This window comes from Centruroides vittatus, unplaced genomic scaffold (genome assembly GCF_030686945.1).
Source record: "Centruroides vittatus isolate TY-2023 unplaced genomic scaffold, ASM3068694v2 contig_391, whole genome shotgun sequence".
In the NCBI taxonomy this organism is placed as follows: domain Eukaryota; kingdom Metazoa; phylum Arthropoda; class Arachnida; order Scorpiones; family Buthidae; genus Centruroides; species Centruroides vittatus.
Genome location: NW_027122207.1, coordinates 3,566,348 through 3,592,918, shown reverse-complemented (window position 1 = coordinate 3,592,918; position 26,571 = coordinate 3,566,348). Strand labels below are relative to the sequence as shown.

The 26,571-nt window shown below is 30.6% G+C and overlaps 1 protein-coding gene across 3 annotated transcripts in view; it reads left to right on the top strand.

Moving 5' to 3' along the window:
• The window catches only part of LOC136975910 (zinc finger protein 383-like), a 53,080-nt gene that overhangs the window by 7,651 nt on the left and 18,858 nt on the right, over window positions 1-26,571 (top strand). For 2 of the 3 annotated variants that reach the window (XM_067271076.1, XM_067271074.1), the window contains exons 2-5: window positions 3,619-3,789; window positions 6,162-6,249; window positions 13,318-13,961; window positions 20,902-21,043. In XM_067271076.1, the coding sequence (XP_067127177.1) occupies window positions 3,649-3,789; window positions 6,162-6,249; window positions 13,318-13,961; window positions 20,902-21,043 (1,015 nt within the window). In that variant the 5' untranslated portion in view covers window positions 3,619-3,648. The remainder of the gene's footprint in view (window positions 1-3,618; window positions 3,790-6,161; window positions 6,250-13,317; window positions 13,962-20,901; window positions 21,044-26,571) is intronic. The other variant, XM_067271077.1, reaches the window with a different exon arrangement.

Sequence of the window (26,571 nt, the reverse complement as noted above, 5' to 3'; positions counted from 1 at the left end):
TTAATTGCCTAATTTACAAGCATTATATTCCAGCAATATATTAATAATAATTACATTTTTCTTTATAAAAAGAATATGTTATAATCAAAATATATTAAATTTGTAATTAAATTTTTATCAAAAATTCAATATACATTTTTTAGATCTTTCAACTTTTTTGGAATAATTCTGTAGTTTTCAAAGATAAAAACAAAAAATTCAATTTGAAATAAACTTCAATACAAAGTGAAAGCTATTTTAGTTTTTTTTTTTAAAGTATTGTTTTTGGAATCTTTAAACCCAGGAAATCAATACACTTTTATAAAAACTGTATTGACTTTTTGGGGTTAAACAATTTTTTGGAAATTTGTTTTTAGTTTAAATAACTTATAATACATACTGTAATTCTTAATTTCCAAGATTTATAAAGGAAAATTATGAGGATTACTAGATATGTTATTGACTTGATCAATAGTGAAATAGCACCAGTGGCATGTTATAGCTTCATGGGACCAGAGCAGATTTGAATTAGGGGGCCCCATGTACAATGTTGACTTCAGACCTTTTTCTTCAGGGGAATTTTTTTGGGAAATATTTCCTTATAAAAAATTGGTTTGGAGACCCAGGCAATTATCCTTTTTGCCCATACGATAACACATCACTGAAAAGAATCATGCTGATATTTAAAACTAGCAGATGAATCTAGCATTGCTCTGGCACAAAGTAACTATAGCAGAGATTAAGATTATTAGATTATAGCTGATCTTACCCATTTTCACCGGGTGAAAGAATTAGGTCCTCCTCTTCAGAGACTAATTAGAGGATTTTTAGTTGGGTCTAAAAATATGTTCAATTTCCTACAAAAAAAACTGCATCTAAACTAGTACAGTAAAAGCCAAGTTCTTCAGGATAATCCTTAACCCTCTCCCTCTCCCCTGTGTGGGGAATTTTGAAAAATCCCTTCTTAGTGTACATTCTCGTGGCATATCCTAACTGTGTATCAAATTTCAACTTTCAACTCCTAACCGTTTGGGCTCTGCATTTATTATTATTATTATCAACCCATCTCAATTATATTATAAGATGGAGGGAATACTCTTAGATCCATATCATTATATCATTTCAGAACTTTTTAGAGAGAATTTCCCTGTTATTTCAGTTAATTTCTGGATTTCTTGTGTTTTAATAAGTTGTTCTAAGTGCCTCTTTAATCAAAATTTTTCATTTTTATTTACTCCTCAGCAATATTGTTTAGCTAATAAAACTAATGTTTTAATATAAAGAATTAGACTAATGTTTTTGTGAATAGATTAATGTTTTAATATTTTATGGAAAATGTATAATTTCAGATTCATTCCAATTCAGCTAAAAGATCTTATCTGCTATTAACTTGGCTAACATTAGATCTTTTTATTTATTTATTTAGATTTATTTTTTTACATATTGTAAACCTTTCTTCAAAGATATTTCAGTTGCTCTTACATAATATAATAATCAACTTCTTTGACTGTTTTGAAAGTATTTTATATCATATATTTCTATCTTTTCAGTTCGATAGTTCAAATCTTTGCCCTTAATGCAAGAAATTTATGTAATGAACAAAAAGAGTTTATTCATAATTTGAAATAACAATGAATTAATTTAACCAAATAATTTATAAGTTAACTGCCCAAAAAAAATCACAGATGATGACAACAAAAATCAATGTGCTAATTTAAATGAAGGAAATACACAGTTTTTTGTTTTTTTAATGTAATGAAATTGGAGTTTTGGTTTTATTAAAAAGGTGAAAATATGAAAATAAATTTATTTTTACGTTTTAGGGAAAGAGGTTATATATATATAACTTTGTATATAACCAACTTGTATATATAACCTCTTATTGTAAAAGGTAAAAATAAGCATATATATATATATATATATATATACTAACACATACATACATTATAAAAAAGATGTATAATTCCAAAAAAATTAAGGAGTTTCATTGGCAAAAAATTATTGCTAAATACATTTAATATTAAAATTAATTATCATGATGATAAAAAAGATAATAAATAGCATTCTTTAGAGTTCTTTTGTATATCTTCTTAGGTTATAGAAATGAGTAACAAAAAATAAGACTAATAGCTTCCTATTTTGTTTAGAAGTTTTATTTCGTTAATGAAATAAAACTTCTTTGTTATCCATAGAAAGGAATATAAAATGAACAGGTACCCATAAACAGTTTATAAATTTACTATGAATTAAAATGATGAAAAGAAAAACCAACATTGACTAAGAATCCATACTACTTCTCAGTACTTTACGAAGAACTAGATGTTATGCGGGATGTTCCCTTAGAATGGACTGCGTAAGACATTAGAACACGTAAAGAGTAAAAATTCATGCTACCACATTGCTTTATGTGAGATAGATGTCATTGAAAAAGTTCTCTTTGGGTGTTTGGCATGTGGAACTGTGATGTCAGTGAAGTTTTAGTTTTATTGGCTTCTGTTGTAAAAAGTTCCTGAGAAACCCATACTATCATACTGCTCCACGACAGATAGATGCCATGAAAATGTTCCCTTCAGGTGTACAACATGTAAACCATAAAACACACAAAGTTTTATCAGTCATGTTGTGAAAGGCATCGAAAAATCTACACATACAGCCTCACAGGAAATAGATGTAATTCGAAATTATAGAATGCGTGATGGCAGACTAAAACAGACTACTTGTTATGTGAAAATGTAAAACTACCTAAAGATTTTAAAGAAATTTAACCTCAAATTTGTGATCTCAAGTTGGCTGAGGAGGGGCCTTAAGAAGCCCGAAACTTGCACAAAACACAGGTGCATATATCAACTGAAATAAAGTTAAGATGAATATTGCCAAGTGTCCAAGTGTCTGCACTTTATAGTGTTTAGGAGACAACAATAATTACCAACACAGTTTCAAATGCATTAAATCAATAATTAATCTTAAAACCTATATGATTGATATAACTGGTATCAGTTTTAAGGTGACCAGAAGTATTTGAACACACTACAGGATACTATTGAAGAAACAAAACAAAATTAAACAATTTCATATTTTTTAATATTAAAAACTTATTTTATATTATTATTATTATATTGCATCAATTAAATAAACTGCAAATTTCAAACTGCATCAATGCATTTTTCCCAACAAGCATAACATATATTTTATATGTTTAAAGGTTATTGTCTTTAAAATAATAGAATATTTTTATATTGATATTTTCAAATCTTAAAATCCTATTCATAACTTTTCATTAGTAATATATTCATTTAACAGCATAAATTCAGAATATAATTTTCTGCCATGATTTATATGAAACAAATTAATTTTTTTTTAATATTATTCCTTTTATATTATAAAAGAAATTATTTCTTTATATTTCATACTGTGTTTGAATTTTTTTGAGTCTTTAAGGCTCTAAAAAATGAGACAATCATTATTGATAAAAATGGTTTGATAAAATACTTTTACATTAAATTTGAATAATTTGGATTGGATTAATGTATTTTTATTTTATTTCAATCATATATTAATAAGTTTTTAAATTTTGATTATTTATTAAAATAAAACTTAATTAGTTGGTATTTTCAATTTTAATATTTTTTTAATTTGTAGATAGAAGAAGCAGTATCGTTAGTTCCTGAAATGATGGCAGAAGAAAAACTGAAAGCAGTTCAATTTTGGAATGTTGTTTCAGAAAGATTGCAAGAAATTGTCAACAACAGTGCAGCAGATATTAATGCTCTGGCATTAAGTGCTCTTAAGGAGAAGGAAAATTTAGAAAAGGTCTGAATATATAAGTTTGAAAAGTGTGTGTGTGTGTATTATATACAGTATATATATATATTTTTTTTTTTTTCTTATAGTAATAATTATTATTATAATTCATTAGTCAGAACCTTGTTGAGATGACAGCTCAATAGTTCTAATGAACCATAGAGCAATGTCAATAGGATCAATAAAACTATATTTCCTTACTGAAGAGACAATATAAAATAAAATAATCAACCATTCCAACTTCAGCAAAAATTCTTTAATCCTAAGAACGTTTTCAAACGCATTAAGCGTCCATCTTCAGTTACATCTTTAAATTAAATATGAAATTCGAACTAATATTAAATTCGATAGTCAATAGGATCATAAGCTTCCAATAGTCTATATGGAGAAATGAAGCTAAAACTAAGAGTTGATTCATAAGCACCATTTGATCTGGAATAGATGGCTGCTAAACAGCATTTAATCTTCATGTTAGGAGCAGCTGATATATAAACATTTTGCTTTAGATATATAAGCACATACATTTGTAGAAAAAAGTAAAATATAATTCTTACATGTTTTCAGTATGATAGTGACTCAGATGTTGCCTGGTTAAACATGGTTCATATTCTTGATTAGGCAAAGGCTCATATTTGGAAAGCCTGCTATTGTCACGTTTGGCTGCTATTGGTGAACAAAACACAGACCTAAGTATGGCTACTACATCATTATCACAATCACTACCTTACTTACTGTGGATACAAATAAACTCTGCCAAAGTGCTTCAGTGGCAAGGCCAGCCACTGACCACCAGGGTCAGAAAACCATGTTAATAGATGAAATGGGTATAAGAAATAAATAAATTTATCATCCATACTTATGAAGTACTACAATCAGCATACAAAACTGGTATTAGGTAAAAATAATATACACTGACACCCAAAACCAGCAAATAAACTCCAACATCTTACTCAAACAAAGGTGTTCATCATTTTTAAACAGACATCTTCAACCTACAACTGTCAAATACAGAATGGAACCATTTTAAAACAATAGAACAGCTTAAGTTTAAAAAATGAGTAGTATTCTAATCAAATCTTACCAACAGAAACTAACACATGCATGGTACATTGTTTCTTCAGTATATAGAAATAAACTTAAATAACTGATACATTTATACATTTGTTTGCACTTTCTTACACTTCTAATGTGGGGGAAATTATGCTAGTTCATGCAATGCTCTCCAAGCTGCAGTTAATGAATCCTCCTTGTAGTTGATCAGTGTACATTTCTTGACAGCCTTGTAGATCTCTGAACATTCCAAATACTTCAAACAAGCTGGGTCAGAAGTATAATATAACAGGCATGCTTCCACATATTCAACCTTTACATCATTATCTTCTACATAGGAAGCCAGTGCTGTGTTGCAAGGAAATTGCCAGATTTGTTAACCACAAATTGATATATATAAGACTCATGGTGTTTATGATGACAAAGATTGAGTAGAGGAATCCTATTTATCAGGTTTCTATATCATCTCACTGCATGATGCTAGGGTAAACTAGTACATCAGGGCTCTTACCCTGTAGTAGGGTCACTAAGAGCCCTATTGGCAAGGATCAAGGAACATGAATATAGCATAAAGAAGAGGTTTACAACACACACTAAATATAATATGATTGAGCCTATCTATACTATCAGAGAGAAGAGAGTTGATCACAACAGACCAGCCATCACATTTATTGACAAACAAAATGAAAAAATCACATATTTTATGGATATATGTATATAAATATGGGTTGGCACAACATACAAAATACACACACTGAAAAAATTAGTAAAATTCTAGAACCTACAAAATAAAATGTGTGTAGTAAAAGGATAATATGCTTATTGTGCCTGTAGTTCTTTCTTGCACAGGCATCATACCGCTTACACTATACAAGAATCTAGAAGCATTAGGCATTAATAACATACACATCATATTGCAGAAAGCAGCCATACTAAACATGTCATATAAGAAATTCTTATGTACATGAACAGCACATAAAAACAGTTTTTCTTTAGCTATGCTTTGAGTCTTGGTCTGGCATAAGACTAGATACCAGTATTAATTGAATAGGATGCAGTCCATATACACAATAATAATAAATCTACAGATTATATGTTTTTTATTTGTTTTAACATGTCTCTTTAATTCAGAGGTAATAAAATCAAAATCCACTAACTGTAGTCCCATTTTCTTACCCCATTTAATGTTATCAGTCAGTTGTGGATATCATTATACAGTACATGAATCTCAAGTGATTACAATAAGCAGATTCTACTGTATGTTTTCTAAAATAAGAAATAAAAAGCCATATTTGAATTTTATAAAAAGAATCTTAATTTATTTTTTATAGCAATCTCAGACTTCAATATTAACAGGTGAAGAAGTTTGCCAACATTTCATAAATACAGGATCAACTTATGATGCTTCTGCTTATTCAGGTAAATTATAAAAACTTTTATGATTTTTTTCTGATTGTTTTAGAATAACAATAAAACATGGTTTAGAATTAATTATAATGTTACATTAATTGTATTAATTAATATAACTAGATAAGGAAACCTATGACAGTCCATTTTTAATGAAACTGACTCATTTATTTTCTTATCCAGCTATGTTAAAGCCATTTTACTAGGAAATGTGCCTGTTGTGCTATTTGTGAATAAAAAAGATTTAAAATTTTTCCTATAGAAGAGAATTTTTATCTGTTAAATTAAGGGTTTGCTATATATAAATGTTCTTAACACTGAACTAGGTGCCTGAAAACATACATGAAAGTATCAACTATTATACACTTCTTATATTTGTACCTCTTTTCTTTCTTGAGATTCCCTAAAATGACACACACTTTTCTTTTTCACGCCCCGTTGTGGTGATTTCTGCATTGCAGACTTAGAGTAATTCAATTGCAAGATCCTACACTCAGCCATCGTGTGGTGACATCTGCCCTGAATATTTTATTCCAGTGAATTCAGCAAAGGATCCTTGTCAAGATTCACATACTCCCCATCTGTATAGTTGCTGTCATAATCCAACTAAGGCTTAATAGAATTTGCTGCAGTAGATGTTTGAGTTGAATCCTTGTGCTCTCCTGTCTTACATACAACATATCAGTGTTACAAAGAGTTCTCAATATCTTGTAGGTTCCTAGATATCACTGAGTGTGTTTGAGGCCTGATCTGTGTTGTATTTGTCTAATGGTCGCCAAATAACTTTTTCAGTATCTCGGGTTAGGTTGTTATGTCTTTACGATTGTGTTACCTTTTATCATCTTGTTGCATCTTCTGAATGCTATTGAACACCTGTTCCTTAAGTCATTAGTCTCCTTGTCAAAGTTGTGAGAGATTTCTTGCTGAAGCAACTCAATCATCTGTGGATGATCTTTCAATTGTGAGCAGACCACAAATAGAAGTTGAAAAGGAGTGTCTTCAGTAGAATGAGTCCACATTGTGTTGATGCATTGCTGGGCCTGATCCTGATGTTTGAACCATTTGTTTGACTTGAGCACCAACAACTTAGTAATGGGATGAGCACCCGTTGAATCTTTCAACTTGACCATTTGCCCTCGAGATACTAGTGGTTATCAGATGTCTGTGGATTCTTCCCATAGCATAGCTGCTGTACAAGCAGTTGATCCAGGTTGATGGTGACCTGCAGTTCTTGTACATATGTGCCCGTGAACCACTGAACCAGGTAGTTGCACAATACCCAATCAACAATAGACTGTTCAATATAGTCACTTCCAGCCTGACTTTGGGTGTGAATGTCTGTATCCAACTGGGCCTGATGAAGCATCTCAATTTCTTTCTGAGCTAATATCAACTCTTTCTCAGCAAGCACTTTCTCCTTTCAGGACAATTTGATCTCTTCAAATCATACCTGTATTTGCTGAGTCTGTCGTCTCAACATTTAGTATTTCAGTTGCTACTTCTATGTTGGCTTCCCTAGACTGATCATTGTTGTCTTCAGTGATGGTATCTTGCATTGCCATTGTCTATTCTCCAATAGAGTCTGATGCTCACAGACAAGCCTTAAGCTTGGTTTTTTCCCCCCTGTTGAAAATTTCCTTGCCTGTAACAATTTCTTAATCTCTGTAATAGTGAAGTTATTTAATGATTTCATCCTTAAATAAAAATCACCTTCATACCAATCATTCACTTACTGTGGTTTTGACTCCTCACTGACTAAAATGCACTTAACTACCTATACAGGTATCACTTGCTCAACATGGTTTAGCTTAATGTGGGATTTGATTAACATATGAAATTAATTGTGGAAATCCCTTTTTATATACAGCAAAAATTTTAATTAACATGGCTTTAACAGTCGTCTTTACTTAACACAGATATGTTTTTCTTAGCAAATAAGTTATTAATGAATTTGCTGTTTTTGTTTATTAAAATAAAAATATTTGTTATTAACCAAAAATTTCTTCTAGCAGGTGGTGATTGCTTAGTTGAGTACTGAGGTAGCACTGTATTTCATTAATGTGACTTTGATATACGTGGTAGCATTAACCTATCTCATGTTGAAATTTTTCTCTGCTGCGTGTGGCCTGTGTTGAATTTTTGTCGATATTAAGCCTAATGAAAATTTTGTTTTTTAAAAAAAATCATAGCTATTGTATCATCTGAAATTATTTTTTATTTTTCACAAACAAAATAGATATATTAATAAATGAAAAAACAAAAAAAAATTATATTTGGAAGATAGTTTTAATATAAAAATTATAACAACTAGCAACATCTAGTTCCAAAAATGTATCGATACTGTAACGAGATATCATGTCAAACACTCGAGGTCAGAGGCATGATCTTGGAGAATTGTTCGGAATAATACAGGACAGGTTAAGGAATTAACCATGTTAATGAAGGGATACCTGTACTTAGATGTAATGCAGCAGCCAAATCCAAGCTGATCTCCAAAAACTGTCATTAACACTGAACTAGGTACCCGGGAACATACATAAAAGTGCAAACTTTGTTATAGACCAGTGGTATTCAATCTATGGGTTGCAACTTGGAGTTGCACTGTTAAAATGTTTAAATACTATTGGCTTAGATCAGTGGTATTCAATCTATGGGTAATTTTCCAATCCTAGGTAATTTTCTGTGACCCCAAATGGGATCGCACTGTTAAAATGTTTGAATACCATTGTTATAGACCAGGCATGTCAAACTCATATGATATTGTGGGCCACATGATCTATTTTGTATAAGTCGGGGGCCGCATGTTTTCAATGTTCAAAAAATTAATGAAATACGGTTTTTAGAATGATTATATTATGTATTTATTAGACTCAATGTATTGTATATTATATGTACAGTACATAAACATTTTATATTTCATATTATTTTTTAAATTTAAACTATAAAAATTTTATATTTTTATAAAAAACAAAAATAAAAGTTATAATAAAAAATAAACAAAATCACAGTTTAATATTACTTTTTAGAAGATATTTGACAATGTTTTTCACAAAGCAAGTCATCAAAATTTGGTTGAATACATTGAGCTGATGAAATTTTTAAAATTGATGATAAGTGTTGATCGGTTAACCTTGACCTTTCTGAATTTTTGTTATTTTTCATTAAAGAAAATAGTTGCTCGCATAAATAAGTGCTTCCAAACATAGCCAGTATACGGGTAACAAACGATAACATTTTAGGAAACCGATCTACAGATAAATATGTATAAAAATATGGAATTCCAACATCCATATATTTTTGCTTCAGCAAATTATCACATTGGATTTCAATTAATTCCATTTGTAAGTTTTCATCAATGGTTTCAATATCGATAGATAAAGGCGAAGTAAAAAGACCAAATTGTAATTCACAGCTTTTAAAATCAGAAAATCTTCGATCAAATTCCATTTCTAACAATTTAATTTGGTGAGCATATTCTGTAAATTTTAATTTAGGTGATTTAAGCAATAGATATTGACAGCTTTCAAAGTGAGACAAGTTTTCTTTTTCTATTTGTTTTCGCCAAAGTGATAATTTTTGTTTGAAAGCGTTAATATTATCAAATAGTGTTGTAACAACATGATTTTTGCCTCAAAGCTTAAGATTAAGTTGATTAAGATGACTTGTAATATCAACTGAGAAAGCCAGGACCTTTATCCATTGTCCATCTTTTAATTCAGCACATTCATAATTTTTTGTTTCCAAGAAAATTATGATTTCGTCCAGCAATGTGAAGAATCGTTTTAGCACTTTATGACTCGAAAGCCAACGAACTTCCGTATAATATGGTAGATCGGTGTATTCACATTCAATATCTTTCAGAAATGAAGCAAATTGATGATTATTAAGTCCACGTGCTCGAATATAATTTACAATTTTGGTGACTATTTTTAAAACGTCCGATATTTAAAACTTTGGAGCACAGTACTTGCTGGTGAATAATACAATGAAAATGTTCAAAATTATTATTACCATGCTGTTTGCATGTTTCTTTTAATCTTGCAACAACTTCTTTAGTAATACCGGTCATGGTAGGTGCACCATCAGTTGCGAGACAAACCAACTTTTCCAATGGTAACTTATACTTCTTCAAAACTTCCATAAGTGCATCAAAAATATCAGCTCCAGTGGTTGTATTATGCATAGGAATGATTTCCAAAAGTACTTCACTTATTTTTAAATTAACATTGCATCTGCGAATAAAAACGGCCAGCTGAGCGATATTTCGAATATCTGTACTTTCATCAATTGCAATAGAGTAGGTGAAATGTTGATATTGTTGAATTGTGCTGATTTTTAAAATTATCGGCTATTTCATCAACTCTGCTAGCTACAGTATTTCGACATACACTAAAAAAATTTTTTTTTGTGCTGGACATAATACTTCTGCCACTTTAATTAAGCACTCACTAATTAATTCTCCTTTGGTAAATGGTTTCGTTCTGCTTGCGATTAAATGTGATAATATATAACTAACTTTTACAGCAGTCGTATTGTCTTCAACAGATTTAGTGAATACACTTTGTTGTTTTTGAAGGAGTGATTTCAATTTCGACAATTTGTCTTCACGAAGTTTTGCAACGTATTGGTCATAGTTTCTTTTATGATTTCAAATTTATAGTCAAATTTGAAATACCTCTTTTCAAATTAAACAAAACGTTTATGACAACTATTTGACGTTACATGAACTTACAAGGTTTACGAGATTTACAAATCACAAAAATTACATTTACAAAGTAGATTCACACAAACAGTCAAAGTTCCAAAAGTCACTATTCCTGAACAGATCTGTCGAAAAGACACCTTGCGACGTATACTTCGGATACAGTTACTCTGAACACTCCTCCCGTCACTCGTCACGGCAATAGCAGACGAAACACCTTACGGTAGAGCACACAAACATCCGCCTTGAAGTTCCAGCAAAAACTTGACTTTTGCGCCAAAACCTTTCCTTTTATACGGATTGTAGCAATTGCTGATGGACCAATAAGTGCGTAGCAGTCTTCCACGACGTCCACTCTCATATGATGTTCGCTGACCAATCATCGTTTGTAGATTCAAAGCCACAGCCATTATCCAACCGTCTTTCGTAGCGTCGACCAATTTGAATTGGTTGGACGAAATACGGAACAAACATACACAAAAAGAGCAGGAATTGTACAGTTCAAAAAAGTTCAAACTTTCCAACTTCAAGCATCAAAGCTTGATATTTAAAAATTTTTAAGAAGTCACGGCGGGCTGCAACCTGTGTTGGCGAGCTGAATGCGGCCCGTGAGCTGCGTGTTTGACATGCCTGTTATAGACCATTATATATACACTTCTCATATTTGCTTTTTTTTTTTTTTTTTTTCCTTTTCTGAGAGTCCCTGTGACAGCTTTTTTTTTTTTTTTTTTAATATCTCCCTTTGAGATTTCCACATTGCAAGCTCACGGAATAAATATTGTAAATGTCAATAATGATTAAAATTTTCATTAAATGTGGCCCCATCTGAAGTATGACACACAGCCCTTTTCTATCTTTCCATTCCCTTAAACTTTAACTACCAAAATTTAGTAGCATCGATGCCTCTTATATAGAAGTTATCATGCCAAATTTCACTTCTTAATCTTTACTTAATCCTGAGATATACAAAATAGACACCAACACACAGGGGTCTCAAACATCATGATTTGCAAAAACCCAGAAAGTTGAAGTTAAATTTGATACAATTCTAATACTTTCTATGTTACATATAAGTGCAGTTTTTTCAAGCTCTGATGGTCCATAAAACAAAGACAAATGTAAATAACAAAATGAATTTATTACCAAAAGTTAGGTACAAACATGGTTACTTTTCGACATAATCACCATGAAGATTGAGGAATTTGTTATATCTGTGGACGAGCTTTCCCATCCCCTTGTCATAGAATGTTGCTGCCAGTGAATTGAGATGGCCATAACAACGTTGTTTTGAAGATTGTTATTAGTCTCAAACTTCTGCCCTGCTAGCCACATTTTCAGTTCAGGAAAGAGGTGGAAGTCTTCACACATTAAAAAGTTTTAAGTTGGGTGGAAGTCTTCACCATCTTTAAACACCCAGCGTATAGCCCTGATTTAGCACCAAGCGACTTCCACCTCTTTCCTGAACAGGAAAAGTGGTTAGGAGGGCAGAGGTTTGAGACTAATGACTATCTTAAAAACAACATTAGGGCTTATCTCAAGTCATTGTTGGCAACATTCTATGACAACGGGATGGAAAAGCTTGTCCACAGATATGACAAATGCCTCAATCTTCACAGTGATTATGTTGAAAAGTAACCATGTTTGTACCTTACTTTTAGTAATAAATTCATTTTATTATTTACTTGTCTTTTTTATTTATGGACCACCAGAGCTTAAAAAAAAACAGCCTATGTACATAACAGCCAGAAAGTAAATAGCTCCTGTATAAAAAAGGGGGGGAAGCAAAGTTTTAATTTTATGAAAGTAATAGAGGAGAGAAAAGTTGAAAGAATAAGTAATAGTGAGTAGAATATCTTAAATTTTAAAATTTATTTTTATAAACCATTAAAAGTTTTGTTTGTTTATTTTGTTTGTATCTAGAAATTTATACTATATATCTCTCATATTTTATTATTTATTTAGTTAATTCCATATTTTTTGCTTTATTATCAATTTGTTATCATGTTTACAATGTTTTGATTAAAGTTAAGTTAGATGGAATGTCTTCAAATGCTGAAAAAGACTGTTTCTTTTAAAAGTCAATTTTTATTTTAAAGTTTGTAAAACTTTGAATTTGTATTTTCATAGATTTTCTGAAGGTGAATCTATAAATTTAAGAAATAATAAAATCTATATATTTCTTTAAACTCCAATAAAACATGTTTTGGAATTAAAAAAAATCTAAATCTTAATAAAAAATTTATATATATTTGTCTTATAAAATTATTTGAATCATTTTTTTAATTATGAAAATGTCAAAATATGTTACTTTTGTATACTTTTTAGTATAAAATACATTATAAATAGTAATCGTTTTTAATTGCAATATATATTTATAGCCCATCAATATAATGGACAAGTAAACTCAACGCAGCAATTTTTAAATAATCATAACCATTCAATACTTTCACTGCCTACGACTTCGCCTGTTCTTCCTAAAGAATCTTCTGATTCCTTAAATCACTCTCTTCAGCAATCATTAGCAGCTACAACAGTGAGAAATTCAAAAGCCCATGATTTAGATTCATTATCAGCTCTAACTGATTCTGAAACTCCCCTTCATGAAATTGTTCCTGCATCAATAAATTCCAAAATTGAAAATATAAATATTCAACAAGAAAATGATGTAGGTTTAGAACAAATTAAATTATCTAATATGTATAAAAAATGCAAAACTTTACCAAAAAAAAATAAGGTGAAGCCAAATCGTTTAAATAAAATTTTGTCAAAAAAGCTAACAAATGAAAATCAAAAGACTAGCTCTTCTGATAAAACAACAGATATTTCAGTAAAAAAGGAAATTGAAGAATCTGAAGAAAATTTCTCTTTAAGGACTCCTTGCTTAAGAGCACTCCTGGAAAGAAAGATTCCAGAAAATGTAGTATGGAAACAGAAGAAAGATAAAAGTAGTGGAAGTGGAATAGAAAATATAAACAATGATGTTGATCATGGGAATGTAGAAATTTCAGATGAAAGTCATCAGGTATGAATTTATTTATATGTGTATTTCTTTTATAAATATAAATCAAGGTTTTTTAACACACAATAAGGTATTAGTCTATTGCCATAGGGACTCCAGATATGAATCCAAAATAGGGTTTTTCATTTCATGGTCCTTTGCTTGTCCTGGGCTTTGCTAAGAAAAAGTGATCTGTTTCCTAGGATCCTGGAAAATCCCAGGATATAATTAATTATTTTTAAGATGTATCATTTGATTTCAAAATTTATTTTATAATTATTTTTCATTTTTTAAGTAATTTAATACATCCTACAACCTCCAAAATAATAACAACAACAATGCTGTGTAAAATATGTATTAAAAATTACCTTTGAATTACACAGAAATTTTCACAAATATAAAAAATTTATTAAAGTTTGTTGGAAATGCTTACAATAATTAAAAAAAATGCATTTGAATGAAGTTGAAAATTTAAAGTAAAAATGAACTTTGTTTAAACTTCTAACTTAGAAGGTTATTTTTGTTTATTAAATAAAACATAATACAAAATAATAATGTAAATTTTTATAATAGGATTTTAAAAAGCATAGATGGTCAATGCTCCAATCACTCAATCTGGTTCTTATTTTAGTAATGAAAAGTCCTGCTACTGAGAATGCCCTTTCTGATTCAATTGATATGGGTGGAATCACCTTTAATGCATTTAAGAGAAGACAAATGTTGTGTTTTTTACCTGTAGCCTCGAAGATTTCTAGTTTGTTTTTGAGATGTGTTGCAGTAATTCTTTTGCTGTCTAGTATTCTCAATCTGTCTACCACTGCTACTTTAACAGCAGCATCAAGCTTATAGCCCAATAATTTGGTAGTTTGTTTGGCTTTAATAATCAGGTTTATGAAGAAAAATTTCATACTTGCATACTTCATACTTATTTGTATCCTTGCTCAATTTGCACACACTGACATAATTCAGTTATTCAAGCTACTGGGCATGGTTAAAAATCAAGACAGCATCTGCACAATTACTCAAGATATTACAGGTTCTGACAAGTAAAGAATTTTCAGAGTCCTGCCTCAAATAGACTACATATTTATTATTAGCAATCTGTGACATGCCATGACAAGCAAAAATTTTAAAAATTAATAAGCAGGCTTAAAATTAATAAATACAAATGTATTCTGACAGTTTATGACTTAGTTATACTTTCTACTTGCAAAATTTCCTCAACCTTAGCACAAAATAAGAAAAAAAGTGAACTTTTAAGAAATTTGCAGGATTTTCCAGGGATATTTTCTGGGTTAGAAAACAGCTGGGATCCTATTAGAGAAACCCTAGCCCAAATTAAGTCCCAAAACTCATCACTTTGCAGTACTGGCCAGGTATTGTTCCCTATCCTACATTATATGAATGCACAATTGCAGGTCAAACCTACCAAAAATGGGTGAAAGTGTGGTTGATAATAAAGCCTTACTGTGTTAAGGTCTTGCATTAGTAAATCAGTCAGTCAAAGTTTTTAAATCAAAATTAACTTCTAGAAACAAGTGTTAATTTTAATTTAAGTAATAGATTTATTTTAAAAACTTTGATGTTTAATTAAAACAAATTAATTTGTTCTAATTATTTCTGTTACTTATAATACAGTTTAATATGTCTGTTATTTTCAATACAACACACATACTATGAACAAAATCATTATTATTTTAAAATTAGTGCTAAATTTTGAAACACAAATGCTGATTTGATCAAAATTGTTGAATTAATAGTAACAATATGATTTTTCAGATATTAAAATTAAAATGCATAAATAGTATAATATAAAGGGAAAGAAACATCTTCATAAAACATTTTATAGCCTTTTATCAAATTCATTCAATTTGTAGAGTTTTTGGTTATATTTTAATGTGATTTATATATTATTTATATCAAATGTCAAGAAATGCAAAATAATTTCCCTGAGTCCAAAAGTGTAAAAATCTGGGAGGTCATTATTTAACTAATTGCCATACTTTCCCTCTGTTATATGTAACAGTCGGGAAAGTAAAAATAAAATGTTGTGACTATGATACCTAATTTTCATATCACTTGTCTTTTTCAACCATGTGCAGTAACATCTGAAGCTTATTTGCTTTTGAGGACATAGTATGTAAAGTATGTGAAAATAAATGTGTAGAAATAAAAGTTTTATTTAATGACATAAAAGAGTTAAATCTACACAAGCTTGTTTTTGCTAAACAGGAAATGAATTGAATTAAGTTTATTAACGTAGTAGGCATTAGCCTGTTACAAGGGGGTTAATTATACATTTTTTAGGATATTATAATCTACAATTATAGTTCTTCTTTAACATTATATGCCTTTTTCAATTTATTAGTTAGCCTTAATGCTTAATTAACAATCAATATATTGTCTCAATGACCTATTGACAATATTGTATAGCCCATAAATGTCATTACTATTGTTTCCAAAAAGTTCTCGTGTCTCTTGATTCTATTAATTTTTTGTTAATATTGATCTAGTAAAGTTTCTTTTTTGCCTTAATTAAGTTTGTGTATATTTTTTTGCTTTTCACATAGTTTGATAATGCTTCAGGAGTATTATATTTCCTAAAAATTTTAAGATCTTTTTGCTTTTTAAGTTTGTGGTGATAACAAGAGTTGTCAAACCATTGATTTTTAGTTTTCAATTTGAACGCGTGATTACGTCGCATGACACAACATTCTACCATTTTAGAAACTAGTCTTTGGTAATTGACAATCGGTTTATTTTTTTCCTCCAGTCTAAGTACTTCAGCTGTTATAAAATCAGCTCTTTTTAACCATTTTTGCTTATCAATTCTGGATTCACATTTTTTGCTGAATTCTGATATATAACCTTTTTTAATAATGTTGCTTCTTATATCCTTTTTAGTTAATAATGTGAGTTTTACTGGAAAATGATCCGATGTGTCTTCAACAAGAACTGTTAAGGTCTGACAATGTTCGATTAACTTCTCGGAACATATCATGAAATCTACGATTGACTTCCTATTTTGTGATATGTATGTGTATTCTGCTGGAACATCACCTCTCATTCTGCCATTAAGTATAATAAGCTGGTTTTCGTAAACAAATTCTACTATAGCTTTACCTTCACTATTTAAGATTGTATCTTTAGACTGTCTGCTGTTGTATATACTTTCATAACTTATATATAGTTTTGTATCTATCATCTCTCCAATTCGAGAATTGAAGTCTTCTCCGAGCAACCAGACTTGTATCAAAAAGGCCCATCTATCAATACAGTGTTGTATTTTCATGAATATTGATTTCTTATTAACCGATGGAGGGAGATATATCACATAATTCCTAAGTAAGATTCGTTCCACACGGATTTGAGTTGATTATTTAATCTAATTATAGCTATTATATAGTACATTGTTATATTTTGATATATGATTTCACCAACGTTTCTCTTCATAATGAGAAGTATGCCTCCCGAAGGTCGACCAAATTTACTTAATCGATGAGCGTCACTAGAAATCAAGATATTCTCTTGTTCAACATGGTTTTTATCAATTAAATTTAAATTTTCTATCCACGTTTTCATGAAACCAATTGTATTAGAATTTATTAGTTTTTTTGTTGATAGCTTATGAATTTTTCCTTTAAGGCCCTGACAGTTCCAAAAACTAATCTGAAGACAGTTTGTCACCATATCAATCCCAATATTATTATTTTGAATATAATTATATTTATCCGAGGATCGTTCATTCTCGATTTTTTTACAGTTTTTATTCTTAATTAAATTGTTTTCCTGTATATCAGGCTGCATAGTTGTTGTTGTTGTTACTACTTTCTTTGTGAATCTTTGGTATCTTGACCTAAAAAAGAGTTAATAACTATAAATTCATTCGTGTTCATATCCAACGTGTATACAAGATCATCTTTAATAAAATAGTCATCCCTGATTCTCACTTTGGTATTAGTTGAGAATTCTAATTTAATTTTATTAAGTAATAGTTTTTTCCTAGCTCTTGATCTATAACATAGATCTGTTCTAAAGATAGTTTTTCTTATCTCTTGTCTTATATTTGGTCTCATAGTCCAGAACTTTTTAAGTATTGAGTTTCTATCTTTAACCGATTCTGTTATTAATTTTATCATTTGATAATCTGAACCACTCTTTCCTAATTGAATTAAGCCTTCTATTTCTATGTCCTTTAGGTCAAGATCTACCTTAATAAATTTTTTAATTTCTTGCAGCTTATCATCAGTATTAAATGGGAAATTAGTAATAACCAGATTTCTATTAGTATTTTCATTGCTAAGTTTATCCAACTCAAACTCAAACATACCTTTTAGGTTTGCGCAAAACTTTGTTTTATCTTCACATTGCTGAATTTTTTGTACAATCGTATCCATTTCTTCTTTAATTTTCATATTATCTCTTTGTATACAGCTAATATCATGCCTAATTGAATGAATTTCTTGATTCAACAATTCAAACTTCTCATGAATTAGATTATAGATGGATTTTAACGAGTATCTCGAATCACTGTCACTTATCTGGTCAAGGTGCTCCGATGTTGTAAAATAATCCTCAATTCTAGATTTACCCGTAATATTTTTGTTATTTCCAATTTCTTCCTCTGGAGTATATTCTTCGCTAATAAGATCCTCTAGCTGGCTTGTTTCTTCAGAACTCTGTGCGTGTTCCTTCCTCGGTCTTCCACGCCCCCTTTTTTGCATATCAGTTTGACTTGTGTGAACTGGCGAGTGCTGAATCGGGCCAGGATTAGTTTCGACTCCAGCCATTATTAAGAGCAATAATATTAGTTTTAATGATACCATAGTTAATATTATAACTTAAAAAACCTTTAAAATTATTGTATAATGGACGTTTCACAAAAATATGTTTTCTGAAGCAGGTCACTAAAAAAGTCACCAACACTGATGATGGCTAGAAGCGCCCCCTCGCTAAACAGGAAATGACATAAAACAAGAGATTAAAAATTGTGAAAAGTTTTAAATGTGAGGAATAATAGTAATAATAATGCAGTAAAATAATAAAGAAAACTAAATTAAAACTCCAAAGGTTCAAACTTACATTAGTGCTTAGTGTCCTATTCACTCTGCTATTGCCACTCTGGGATATGAAACTTCCAAAGACTTGTAAGCTAAATTCTAAATATTCAGTGGTCCAATTTTTGGAAATGCTTGAGAAGTGGGTCCTATTATTTGGACAAGGAGCTGTTTCTGTTTAAGGCTATGTACTTGCCAAATTTCTCTTGAATCTGAGACCTGAACATCTGGCCCTCCACTTGTTGCAATAGGAATCATTTTAAAATAATTTTTAGATGAATAATTCCAAATAACACATTTCATCAAAATGTATAAACAGTATTTCACAGTCTCTGTCATGTCAAAATTTTTGTTTTAGTCTACTGAAAAAGATCAAAATGAAAAAAGTCATCCTCAGAAAATTCCCCAAATTTTCTGTTAGTTGATAAAAAAATAATTTGGAAATGCTGCATGGCATTGCACAAAACTTCCTTTGGTTCTCAATGTCACTTCCTACTTTTCTGTCCAAACCTACCATTTAACATCATAAAATTGCTAGGTGTGAGAGACACAGGACTCCCATTGTACAGAAACTCAACATTTTACTGTTTTTTGTGAAGTGTGATTTGTGATTCAATTTCACGCTGAATGTTAAAACAAGCAGACTAGAATTTTATTGCCATTTAATAAAAATATTAATAATAAAAATATAGTGGCAATTTTGGCACTATACAGCACAATCCCTGGTAATGATACTGCACTACAAAATAAATTGACAATTAAGACTAAAATTTATATAATGGTATCTATTATGAATTTATGAAACATTATGCATTAACAATAAAAGATGACTAATGCATACATTTATAGATTTCATTAAAATGATAATTTCCTTTTATAAAGGGCCAAATTTTTATTACAGTAGTATTTTTTAAATTAAAATCTCTAATAAATTAGTGTTGTACTGGAGTTTGTTACAACAACGTTTTACTGTGTATGTGTATGTATGAGTATATACATACACAAAATTTTTAAATAGCTTTCATTTATTAAAATTTTATTAATTTGATTTCAAATTAAATTTTCAATTCAAATAGTATTCTTTTAATGTTCCAGATTTTACAATATTTGCTATTTACATTTTAATCATTTTATATAATGAATATCACATTTTATTTAATAGAAAATTTATTTATATTTGTATATTAAATATCTGTTAATAAAACAACTGGAAACTGCAGTGACAGATATCAAAATACTTAAAAAATATAATAAAAACAAATAAATAAACAAACAATCAATTGTAGCAAAAGTTTAATTATTATAACATTTTTGGTTGCATTCGGTTTTATGTTTTTACCTGACGAAGGTTGGTAAAATATTGCTGAAAATGTTATAGTAGTTAAAGTTTTGATACAATTAATGAATTTTTGAGTGTTAATAAAAAAAGTGTTATTTTTAAATATTTGATCAATTAAAGAAATAATTGAAAAGTCAGTTTAAAAAATGTTTTAGTATGTATTTAAATTAATGTCTTTCAACAACATAAATATATTTAATACTTAGCAATTATGATATACCTTTTACAGTTTTTAGAGTAAATTTATGGCATTAAAGAGCATTTGAATATAAATGACATCTTTACAAAAAGATTAGCAATCAAATTTATCTAACCAATTATATTATATATCATATTTCAAACATCTTTATCTTAGTTTTTAAGAAATTCTATTTAAAAAATATTTCATTTTCCATTTCATTCTTTGAATTATAGATTATTTTATATTTAATATTTTTGGAGATATGAGATTTGGATGGAGGGTCTGAATTATTTTGTCACAAATATATATATATATCAATTAAAATTATTTTTTAAAGTATTCATAAATTTCATTATTTTAAATATTATAAATATCTTTTTTAAACAGGATGAAACAACAACTGAAATTGTTGTTATTCATGCAGATGATATAGGAGACAATAAAAATAAAGTAGTTTGCTCACATGAAAAGGCAGATGGTGCATTAGCCTGCCAATGGTGCCAAAAAAGATTTCCTAATAATTCACAAGGTATAACTCTATGCTATATTATAAAATGATGAATTAAGATTATTTAGTATATAAGTATCAAAGCAAGTAAGAAGAAATTTATTTGTATACACATGGAAAAAACATTTAGAAAAACTTTTCTTAAATTTAAACATAAAAGTGTGAAAGATAATCAAATCTAAGGTAGTGTAAACAATAAAAAAGAAAATTTAAGTTTTCAATTCCAGAATATTTTCTAAATAGATTTTCATTTATGTATAAAAACTACTTAAATCTGTTTTATAAGTTAAAAGTAAAATATTTAATCAGTATAAAAATTTGATAAAATTTCATTCTAATTTCTAAAATTTTTATTACTGCATGAACAGTGAAGTTTTAAAATCTATATTCTTAGTTGTTCATTTTTTCATTTTTATATTGTACTATGTAGCCTGACAGTTCAATTAATGTTAACTTGCTTAAAATTAAAATTTAAAAAATTTTTAAAACAGGCAAATTTATAAAACAAAATTTTTTTAGTAATTTCATTAATTTAAATAAATCTGATTATCTTTTGTGCGAACCAACACAAAAATGATTTTAATAGTTATGTCTCAAAAGAAAAAGAGTACTACCACTGAAAACTGGAACCACTTGAATTAAAACCACTATATTCAGCAATTTTATAAGAAGGGCTAACATTTTTGCCCATGTTGAATGGGCATCATCAGGTAAACTAATCCCCCAGCTACTGAAACAACAGGAGATTGCTGTACATATGCTGTAGGCAGGTGATGTAAGAAAAGAGAAAGAGGGAGGGGAAGATATATTTTTTTTATTTATCTTTATTTGTTCCTGATGCTGCCGGAGCATAATCAGGTTAAATACAGATATATATCAAAGCACAGGTAAATACATACATAACAACAGAGAGATAATGTCCAGTATTGTCAAACAGTATGACAGTAGAGAAGAGGTATGAACAGATGGTGAGATGATGAATACAAATCAACTGATATGATACGTAGCTTGAGAGTCAAATAACATGTACAGTAGTATAAAAAAGACAATACTAATAATAATAATTACACAGATATATGATGCAGCAGAACAAGTAATATGTACAATAATGGGCAGGGAGCAAATGAAGATAGTGCCCGATGACAGACGTGACCAACTTAATGAATGACAGAGCATATGTGATACTTATGAATCAAGTTTTTGAATGCTTTGTAGGTGTCACTATCCTTAGGAAGGACATGAAGATCACAAGGCCAATTAATACCCCTCTGGCTAACAAGGGGACCTTACAGTCTCGGAAATTCAGTTCGGGATGAGACTTCGCAGGTTTGTAGTATACCTCAAGGATGTCCACCTAAAAAAATTTTAAAGCGCACTAGCCAGAAGATTCCGAAAAAAAGGGCTCTAAAGTTTTAAGTGCAGCTCATATATCGATCGATTTTAAGTTTTCGCAGCACGGCGAAATGGCTGAGTCTGTAGCGAACCTTCTTGCCACGCGGGTGAGCTGGGATCGCGCCTACCTTTGGCTAATTTTTTTTTTTTTTTTTTTTGTTTTAAAAATTATAACAACTTTTAAATAAAGTTAATGACCTAAAAGTATTATTAATTAAATCATAAATCATTTTATTTTATTTATGAAATGACTGTTACAGATAATTAAAATGTGAATTAAAGATATTTTATTTTTAAAAAGTTTAATAATTTCAAATGCATTTTTAATGGAGGTAAATTAAACCTTTAATTACCACTATAACAAATTTTCGGGTAGGGTTTTATTTATATAAAAATTTTTACAATATCGTCTTTATTTGTCAATTTTTTTATTTTACATACAATCACCAGAATGATAATTATCATAAAAACATTGAAAACAAAAACTATTTCGACATCTTGCACAATTTATGAAGGACGATTGTTTACACGAACAACCTTTTTTTAAAAGATCTATTGGAAAACATACTTCGTTGACATTCATAAAAATTTCTCTGTCATCAGAAAGCCTGGAAGCATACCAGGCATACCGGATCATTTCATTAAAAATTGGCGATGACAGTTGATGATGCACTATTGATTGTATTTTTATACAGTCTTCACGGGAGTTTATTTCTCTATTATTCTCAATCAGATACGTGCAATTTTGTATACGTTTTATTAAATTTTTTACCTGTCTATAAAAATATACGTTGCAAGGTTGAGCAAGAGGAGTACATTTTGGTGGAATTACTTTAATTGTACAAGTCGGTGATTTTTCGTCATCCTGAAAGATTTCGTCATATAATTCAGGCTTTGTTTGGCCACCCCAAGAGTCAATAATTAATAAAAACTGTTCTTTTCCCACATAAGACTTTAAACAACGGTTGAGAAAGTCAATATAAAGTCGTGTCGTTAGTTTCCCAGATTTCGAGGACGTTATTACGACATTTTTATATTTTTGTGCATATTCATCTACTGTTTTTTGAACTCTGGGACCAAAATTACCGGTTGCTTCTTGCAAACAAACAAATACTTGAGGTAGGACTTTTCCAGACAGAGTAACAGCATATTGAGCGGTATATGTATGAGTCAGTTTATTCATGTCGTGCCTTTTAACGAAAATAGTTTTGCTTCCTTTTTCACCCAGAGTCCTGTTGTACACCGACTGATACTGACATCCTGGAAAGAGAAAACAACCGAAATTGAAGTATTTTGTCAGAGAGTCGTAAAAATAGAGAGCAAAATAAGTTAGTAAATACTCTGCAAAAATTTACCTGTCTGGTCAGTGTTGATAACAAAATCTTTGTTGAAATTCGGTATCAATTTCAACGTCTGGGTTCGAAAAATGTCTGCAGAAGCCAAGGTTTCTTCGATCGTCGCTGTTTCTTTTTTTGAAAGAAATTTTGTCACTTTTCGTTGACGAATTCCATGCTTTTTTTTGAATTTATGAACCCAGCTGTCAGAAGCTTTAAATTGAAAATCTGTAAATTGTCGTGCTGCTGCTAAAGCCCACTGTTGTAAATTCCGAGTTGTCACTTGTTGATAATTCTCTCGGGCTTCAACAAAACGATCATGTGTCCAGGAATCGATTGTTGCGTACTTATCAAATTGATTTCCTCCTTTTTTTATTTCTTTTTCCCATTGGGATAAATATTCCATCTTTTTTAACCGGCTGCATCCTTTTTTTTGCAATGTTCGTAAATTCCACGTGGGGTGAGCCTTTGCAATATTAACAACTTTAATTTTGTAATCCAAAGAAAGATGGTCTACCTCTCTTCTTTTTTTTTCTTCTGGTTCATATTCATCTGATGAGCTATGGTCTTCGACTTGTTCAAAAAGTTCCTCATCACAGTTTTCATTTTCATGAACAAGTTCTTCATCAGTCACAAGTATTTTTTCAGCCAGCATGTCCATAGTACGTTCGTAAATTTCTTCACCCATCAACATTGCTTCACGAGAAATTGAAGTTGAAGATTCTGATGTTGTCAAATTATTTTCAGCAAGCAAGCTTTCGTAATAAACGACCGCATCTTTTAACCTCAACTTTGACTTTTCACTGTATAATGAATCTTGACTGATATCATTTCCATCTTCTGATACTTTTGCGATTTCTCCATTAACAGACATTTTCAATTCACAATATTTTAAAAATTTTGATAATATTTCACAGTACAGAACGCTCCAATCCTGCGAAAGTCAAGAATGAACTGGCACGTTAGATCGAGTTTCTAGAGGAATAAGGGTGGGTAAACCTGTATATATTGTTCTGTAGCAGATAAGGACCATTGTTCGATTAGTTCCGTTAGAGTCTTGAAAATTCCTGACTATCTGCCTCTCTTTCAACGAATATTTTTAACCTCTCCACAGCTTATAATATCTTAAAATTTGTAATAACTTTTTAATGACAATAGTAATTAAAGGTTTGATTTACCTCCATTAAAAATGCATTTGAAATTATTAAACTTTTTAAAAATAAAATATCTTTAATTCACATTTTAATTATCTGTAACAGTCATTTCATAAATAAAATAAAATGATTTATGATTTAATTAATAATACTTTTAGGTCATTAACTTTATTTAAAAGTTGTTATAATTTTTAAAACCAAAAAAAAAAAAAAAAAAATTAGCCAAAGGTAGGCGCGATCCCAGCTCACCCGCGTGGCAAGAAGGTTCGCTACAGACTCAGCCATTTCGCCGTGCTGCGAAAACTTAAAATCGATCGGTATATGAGCTGCGCTTAAAACTTTAGAGCCCTTTTTTTCGGAATCTTCTGGCTAGTGCGCTTTAAAATTTTTTTAGGTGGACATCCTTGAGGTATACTACAAACCTGCGAAGTCTCATCCCAAACTGAATTTCCGAGACCGTAAGGTCCCCTTGTAAGAGCAAGGGCAAGCTCATGCCTATCATCCTCAGTCATTGGACACATGTATGTATAGTGCTCAACCCCATCATGGCAATTACAGATGGTACAGATGTCCATTGCAGATTTGCCAAACCTCTACAAGTAGGCCCTGAATCTCCCATGCCAGTGAAGAATTGAGTCGTTTTAAAGTCCAGACTAACCCAGTGGAGAGGAGGATACAGATACAGATATATTATAGCTGTAATCAGACAGCAGGTTAGTTCTAGGTGGCAGCAAGATGGGCATTGGGGAGTCATGCCTGTGAGCAGTGGCTCATTGTGACTATGGGACAACAGTCCCTTGCCAACAGGAGTGCCCAATGATGGTAGAGCACTCGAGTCATTGGTCTTTTCCATTTCTGTAGGATGCATTACCTTCCTGAAGAGAGGATGCATGGGCTGGATCTTTTGCAGGAGAGGCGGAGTGTTTCTCCAATAGGTGGTGTTCTTTTATGGTAGATTCTGCCAGGTCTATAATTTTTTGAATCTGGTTGGTAATATACCTTGTATGCCCTTCAGTGCTGAGGTGCCTGTTATGGTTATGCACAAAGTAACCCTTGACTTTGTTGGCAATCTTATAGGCATTGTCCAAAAAGTCCAATAACATACTTGAGTCCATAGTGTATGGAAGCAAACCACATGAATGTTACAAACCAGGCATGACACAATAAATCCAGACTCGAGACAGAAATGCAGCAGTGATGCACTAGTTGAATATCCAAGATGCTTAAGACCGATGTAAGGCAGCTGATGCACTTGTCTAACACTGTCGCTTAGTGCAACAGGGATGAGGGGGGAACTGACCCCTTACAACTAATTAATACAATTAGAGTACTTACCAGGTAGATTCTAGTGAGTAGTCCGATGGAAGTAATCCAATGTAGGGATCCTGCAGTGAGGAGTCAATCTTTAAGGATGGCGAACAACGATGACAGAAGTTCAGACACACCGAAGTTGTCAGTGGTACTCTTCTATAAGGGTTCTAAATGTTCTGGTGATGGCCAAGCTAGCTTGGCCATCACCAGAACATTTAGAACCCATGGCATCATCCAGTGTTTCCAATGGCCAAGCTAGCTTGGCCATTGGAAACACTGGATGAGCTGCTTATGGTCCAATTAGTTTGCCAACACTGGCAAACTGGCAGGACGGGGAGGACCAGCCTGCTGGATAGCA